This window comes from Caretta caretta, chromosome 7 (assembly GCF_965140235.1).
Source record: "Caretta caretta isolate rCarCar2 chromosome 7, rCarCar1.hap1, whole genome shotgun sequence".
Taxonomy (NCBI): Eukaryota; Metazoa; Chordata; order Testudines; family Cheloniidae; genus Caretta; species Caretta caretta.
The window spans coordinates 116,797,683-116,804,969 of NC_134212.1; the positions used below are offsets into that span (position 1 = coordinate 116,797,683).

Genomic DNA, 7,287 nt, shown 5'->3' on the forward strand with positions numbered 1-7,287 from the left:
CAAGGCAATGACATGCAGCCTCTTACCCAGGGCTCACCATGATTTAAACCTTCTCTGCTGTTGATTAGCAGACACAGGGGATGATCGCAGCACTAGCTGGCATATCTGAGCTAGCTTTAATCTTAGCTGGCTTGGGTACCAACTAGTGAAGCTGTGACAGCAGAGGCTTCAGCGTGGGCTGTACAAACCCTCATGGGACCCCAAGGAATTACTCACAGAGCTGGCCTGCCCTGAAGGCCATGCTGCTGCAGCTGCCCTAGTCCAGAACTAGGGTGACCAGCTGTCCCGGTTTTATAGGGACAGGCCCAATTTTGGGGGCTTTTTCTTGTATAGGCACCTATTACCCCTCACCCCCATCCCAATTTTTTACATTTGCTATCTGGTCACCCTATCCAGAACCCACATTCACAGCCCTACCAATTGCTACCGCTGGTCACCACCTTGCTTGCCTCTGGGTCGTACTATTTAGGGAAGGGAAGATAAAAGGCAATCAGGGTTATCAGAGTAGCGGGGCAAACTATGTCAAGGCCCCCACAACTTCTTCAGCTCCCAGGAAATGCTGTAGCATCTCAACCAAGGCCATTCCGGGCAGGTTCAATAGCTATCCCCAGCCAGCGATTTTGTTTGCCTGACAGCCCTGGACATGCCCTTTCCCCCTGGAATGAGAAGGTTCGTAGTGGGGAAGCTGATATCTCCATATAAAAGGAACAGTAGATGCTACAGCAGTTCAGTAACATCAAAACAGGGGTTTGATCACTGGGATTTTCATTTGACACAGGACATTTGCAGACATCAGTGCTACCTATTTTCTCCCTGGATCCACACCCCCATATCATTGGCATACCTCTCCTTATTCCTGCTCTATTGCCCCCGCCCCCCTTCCCTCTGTCTCTCAAGATATTCACCTAACGCTGACAGTGGGGCATTAAGAATTTGAAAATTGCACTCCAGCTTTATTCCAGGTTGGGGGCTTACCAAGGAAAATTGAGTCTTCACCTGGCTGAAGGAGCTGCGTTCCGTATAGCAGCAGGCCCCCAAAGCTCATCAGTGATTCATTCACAAAGCCATGTTAGCCACTCATTGAGTTCTTTTGTTCACTTATCTTATTTTTATAAAACCAACTATGAAGCCAAGTTAGCAATGATTTGGGGGTTCCTATACTGATGTCCTGGCTTTCAGAAGTGTACTGCACCCAAACTCCAGCAGATAGCAATGGAAGCTGTAGCTGTTCAACACCTCTGAAAACCAGCCTCCTTTTGGAAGTCTCGGGTTGAGCACCCAAAAGCAGACAGCTAAAATCAACAGCCTCTTTTCAGACTGTCAATGTTGAGGACCCCTGATGCTGCAAACACTTACTCACCTGCTTATAGTTAAATATGTGTATAACCCCATTGACTTCATGTGAGCAAAGCAAAGTACATGCATAAGAGTTTGCCAGATTCATGCCTTAAGACAACAATCACTTTGGGGCAGAGATTGTGCAAGGTTCTGTATAAAGGACAATGCTCAATTCTGATTGGGTTCTCTGAGTGTTACTGTAATCATAGAGTATCAGGGTTGGAAGGGACCTCAGGAGGTCATCTAGTCCAACCCCCTGCTCAAAGCAGGACCAATCCCCAATTTTTGCCCCAGATCCCTAAATGGCCCCCTCAAGGATTGAACTCACAACCCTGGGTTTAGCAGGCCAATACTCAAACCACTGAGCTATCCCTCCCCCCTCCCCAGATAATAACTTAATAATAATAATGCAGATAATAACTTAACAACATCATGTTAAACCAGGGAAAGATGTTCTTTCATTTTTTCTTGACTCTGGGAAAAGGTCAAGGTTTACCAGATTCACTTTTATATACACATCAGCCTGCTCCCAAAAGACTTGAAACAAACAAACAAAATCTCTTTGGGATGGGTGACTGTTGTCTTTTATAACATGAAATGCAGTTCAGCTAAACCCAACAATTATAATCTCCTGGTTTTATCATCATTTCTAGTTGCATTTATGACCTAATTATTTAGCATCCTGGCTGTTTGTAAATACTGCACCACACAGATACTTCTGAGAGAGTCAAAAAGGTCTTGATAAGCCAACCAAGCAAATCTCACAAGGTAACCCTAAATCCTGTTCTTTAAGAAGCACATGCATGCTCGTACTGTGGCATGAGAAAAGAAAGCAGCAGCTCAAGGACTCATTATGTCACTGCACAATGAACTAAGCCATTGTTCAGCATTAGGTACAGCAATGCCTTTTGGAAAACACAAGTGACTCTTCTGACGACACCATTTATGGAGCCTAAGCCCACAGCTGATGTAGAGTTTTGAAACTTGTGAACTGTCGAAAGTACCGATGACAGAATATTCTTTCAAGTTTATTTCACATTTAATCTGGAAACTTTTTTATTTAATAAAAATCCATTATAGCAACTGCTACTGACTTTTTATTTTTAAAGGTAAAGGAAAGCTTGCTTTTTCCCCCCCTCATCTCTCAAGGATTCAGCTTTGAAAACTTAAGTGGCTATAAACTTTGGTGTCCAACTCCCATAATTCACCGTGGGACCTTTGGAGTTAATTACATCAAAAACAAGAGTAAAAGGAATAAAACACTCTTGGAAGTAAAAAGCTCTCTTTCTCCTTTAAGTCTGTTACTGTACATTTGATAGCTGCTGTCCAATCAAATTCAGTTTACAATGGAGTAATTGAAACAAATGTTTCATCTTTCACATCGTTTCTATGACCTGTCAGTATTTAAAGGAAGCTGTTGTTATAACGTTAAAAGGTTTCCCCATAGTTTATTGTGAATGGCAAAGAACTATTTCCTTTTTAATATTCTTCAGGAAGTTTTCCTCATGGCACAAGGATGTTAGATTTGTTGTTTTATAATAGATAAAATACCACTTTTTCAGAAGTAACTCTTTCTTTCCCATTCCAATATGATATTTACACATTTTTTAAAAAGTATAATTACACTATAAAATATAGGGAAAAACTGTATGTAAGTTTCTCCTGTTTTAAAGGGTTGTCCTGTATAAGATTCAGATCAAAAAACGGACAGTTCGCCAGTCTCCACTGAAGATGAAACTAGAAAATTAAAAACTTAAATCTTAGGTTACTCAAAAAGGCAGAACTGCTTTTGTGCATGAAACCCGGGTTTGTGTGCAGGAAACCCAGCAGGAATTAAAATGTCAAAAATAAATACAAATCAGATAACATGATATGTAACCTGATATTTACTTTAAAATGTTATCTATTTACAATCAGGGGTGGGGAAAACAAGTTAGCATTGAACACATTTCCGTGGTAACGGGATGTTACTTTCTATTAACTCTTTAAGAACATGATTGTTCTCGAGCATCACCTTGCAAGCAAAATGAGTTCATTGTTCTCAATCATTTAGGTCAGTTCTGATTGCATGTGAAACTGTTAAGTCTTTCTTTCTTTTCTTTTCTTTTTTTTTTCAGTTAGCAGAAAGAGGAATGTTACCTTTTCAGCAATACTAAATAATAGAGAGCACAAAAAGGAAACAGAATCAGGTACAGAAAAATATTCTCTAATATGGTCAGGTCTGCGCTTACAAGCTTTATGGCCAAAAATCCAATAGCACATTGGAAATCTTGGTAATACTATTGAACTGCAGGGTTGAGGAGATGGCTCCAATAGTTTTATGCTTCAAGTTGTCAAGACTATTTAAAAGCATAGTTTCAAAGCTGACTGCCTTTCAAAAATTAAGGCAGAGGGATCTCAGGGATGGAATACTGTATTTTTACAAGAAGTTTAAAGTTAATTATACATCCACAAAATAGTTCATGTGGGCCTGTGTATTTTCTCTTTGTTGTTGATTTCTGAATTTCATTGACATTTTTAAAGAGTCAAGCTTATAAGTCATGACCCCATCCAAAGCCAGAAATGATCCACTTGCAAACCCAAATGCTGAGGCTGTGTGTTTCCCTTGCTTGCTTTGTTGTTGCTGCTGCTTGGTGTTTTAATAGTTTCATCTCAGTTTTTAAAGGGGTCTCACCTGCATGTCAGAGGAAACTATCCACTTGCAAGTCCAGCCCAAGGCAGCTGTGCATCACCCTCACACGGAGAGCCTTTAGTCACCAGTCAAGCTGACAGAAAACGGCTTGTTCATCAAACAATCCTTTTCCTGTCTATCCTGCAGAGGATCTTTTTGAAGGCCCTCCTGAAGTCGTGGTTGAAGATGGTGTAGATGACAGGGTTCAGAGAGCTGTTGCAGTAACCAAACCAGAAGAAGAACTTGAAGAGGGTGTCGGGCACGGAGCAGCTCTTGCAGACAGCGGTGAGCGTGTAGGTGAAGAAAAAGGGAAACCAGCATATGACGAAGACCCCGATCACCACCGCCAGCACAAAGGTAAAGCGCTTCTCCCGGTTCTGCCTGCCCCTCCACCGGGACGCTTTGGCGTTCCTCTCCTCCTCCATCCTCCTGGGCAAGCTGTCCCCCGGCTTGATCTGGCTCAGCTTGGTCTTGCCCTTGCATCTCTGGGGCCTCCCTTGCTTCCTGCACTGGTGGTTCTCATTGTGCTCCGAGGAGGAAGTCTCCTCCATGTCTATGCCATTGAGTTCCCTCTCCTGCCCTCCTTCTCCCTCCGTCACCTTCTCCCCATTGAGCTTGGCTGCTGCTGGCAGCTCCTCCTTATCGGCCAAGCCATTTTGCCTTTTATTGGGGTGTTCTCCTCTCTTGCTGGGGGGCACCCGGGTTCTCCTCTTGGCAATCTGATAGATACGTACGTAGACCAGAATCATGATGAGGCAGGGAGCGAAGAAGGAGCCGATGCAGGAGGAGATGATGTACCACTTCTCGTCGTTGATCTTGCACCCCGCTGCCCGGTCGGCCTGCTGCCCGTTCTTCTTCTCGATGGAGATGAGGGGCGGGAATGAGATGACGGCCGAGATGACCCAGACGATGAAGATGATGCACTTGATGCGGCGCGGCGTGCGCTTGAGGTTATACTCGATGGCCTGGGTGATGGACCAGTAGCGGTCCAGGCTGATGGCACACAGGTGCACAATGGAGGAGGTGCAAAACAGCACGTCCAAGGCCAGGTAGATCTCGCACCAGACCTTGCCAAAGTACCAGTAGCCCATCACCTCGTTGGCCAGCGAGAAAGGGATGACCAGCGTGGCCACCAGGATGTCAGCTGAGGCCAGGGAGACCAGGAAGAGGTTCTGGGGGGCCTTGAGCCCACGGCTGGTGAAGACGGCGATGATGACCAACACGTTGCCGAAGATGGTGAAGAGCATGAGCAGCCCCGCCAGGCTGATAAGGGTGAGGGTGGTGTGGAGGGGGTACGGTGTGCCTCCCCTCGGCCCGGCGTCACTCTCATTCAGGCTCCCGTTGCCCCCAGGAGGCGGGTAACCCTCCTCTTCCAGCTGGTGCTCGTACTCCATGGCAGAGAGGAAGCGCCCTCTCTCCGTGAACGGGTTCTCCAGGTTAAACATCAAACCGAGCCTGCCGTGCCCCCTGCTAGGAGTCACCCAGAAACTCAAGGGCCGGCCGCTGCACCTGGCAGGTCTGTCGCCTCCTGCCAGCGGAGCGAGCGGCGAAGCTTAATTCAATCCGCAGCAGCCTCTGGCTCCCATGGCTTCTGTTTCCCGGAGCGAGAGCGGCCGCGCGAGGGGGAGGGCAGCGTCTCTGCCCTTTGGTTTGTTCGGGTCTTTTATAAGCAGCAAGCGGCTGCTCCTCCCTCCCCGTGGTGAAATCTGCTTCATTTCCAGCCGGCTTTGGGGGGGCAGAGGCTTTCCATCCCTCCCCCCCCCCCCCCGCCAGCTCCACGCCCAGAGCAGGTTCCGCACGGCTGGGAAGAGTTCTCGGTTCCTGTTCAAGGCTCCGAAATGAAGTTCGCCTTACCTGTGCAGAGAGGGCAGGCGGGGAAGGGTCTGGCGCGTTAATCAAGGGGTCCAGCTAAGGAGGAGGGCGATGCGGGGGGGGATTGTCCCGGGGGAGGGATTGGCTGGATCTTCCCTCCCCCCCGCAGTGTCCGGCAGGAAAGCAAATCCGAGGCGAGGCGAGGCAAGGGGCTCAGCCGGCGCAGCGAGGAGCGGGACACAAGGTGGGGGGGTCCCCGTCGCTCTCCGGGAGCTGGTCCCTCCAGCTGCAGGCGGCTCGGAGCCGGAGCGGCGTCCCCCTCGGAGCCGGGCAGTCCGGAGCCGGGCTCAGCCTCAGCCCGAGAGCGCGGGGTCGGGAGCGGCGCCTCCTGCCGCCGCCGCGCTGCCTCCCTCGCAGCCGGCTCGCTTTATAGCCCCGGGCTCAATCCGGAGCCGCGGAGCAGCCGGCGTCAGCCCACGTGCGAACCGGCCCTCCCTGCGCGCGTCCACACCGCGCTCCCTCGCCCCCACTCGCCCCTCCCCGGTCACCCCACACCCCGACACACCCCTCCCCGTCACCCCACACCCCGACACACCCCTCCGCTGTCACCCCACCCCTCCCCGTCACCCCACACCCCGACACACCCCTCCGCGGTCACCCCACCCCGACACACCCCTCCGCGGTCAGCACTCACACCCCCACCCCCCTCCCCGACACATCCCTCACACCCCCACCCTGACACACCCCTCCCCGGTCACCCCACACCCTTCCACACCCCACCCCGACACACCTCTCCCCAGTCACCGCTCTCCAGTCACCACTCACACCCCGACACACCCCTCTCCGTCACCCCACACCCCCACCCCGACACACCCCTCCCCGGTCACCCCACACCCCTCCACACTCCTCTCCAGTCACCACTCACACCCCCACCCCGACACACCCCCACCCCAACAGCCCACACCCCTCCCCGGTCAGCACTCACACCCCTCCACACCCCACCCCTCCACACCCCTCTCCGTCACCCCACACCCCTCCCCGGTCACCGCTCACACCCCCACCCCGACACACCCCTCCCCGGTCAGCACTCACACACCCCCACACCCCTCCCCGGTCACCACTCACACCCCTCCACACCCCACCCCTCCACACCCCTCTCCGTCACCCCACACCCCTCCCCGGTCACCGCTCACACCCCCACCCCGACACACCCCTCCCCGGTCAGCACTCACACACCCCCACACCCCTCCCCGGTCACCACTCACACCCCTCCCCTCGACACCCCTCCCCGGTCACCACTCACACCCACACTCCTACACACCCCTCCCTGGTCACCCCACACCCTGACACATCCTTTCCTGGTCACCACTCACACCCCTCCCCAACACACCCCTCCCTGGTCAGCACTCACCCCCACCCCTCCACACCCCTCCCTGGTCACCACTCACCCCCACACCCCGACACAC

The 7,287-nt window shown here is 51.2% G+C and overlaps 1 protein-coding gene across 1 annotated transcript; it reads right to left on the reverse strand.

Moving 5' to 3' along the window:
- Positions 1–2,610: 2,610 nt before the first annotated feature.
- ADRA2A (adrenoceptor alpha 2A) lies at positions 2,611–6,313 on the reverse strand. The gene has a single exon (XM_048858850.2). It carries the CDS (start codon positions 5,452–5,454, stop codon positions 4,126–4,128), a length of 1,329 nt encoding a protein of 442 aa, XP_048714807.1. The 5' UTR covers positions 5,455–6,313; the 3' UTR covers positions 2,611–4,125.
- Between the last annotated feature and the right edge of the window lie 974 nt (positions 6,314–7,287).

What these genes read in the sequence shown, in the direction of transcription:
- ADRA2A (XM_048858850.2), bottom strand. Translation starts at nt 5,454, where the DNA reads ATGTTTAACCTGGAGAACCCGTTCACGGAGAGAGGGCGCTTCCTCTCT.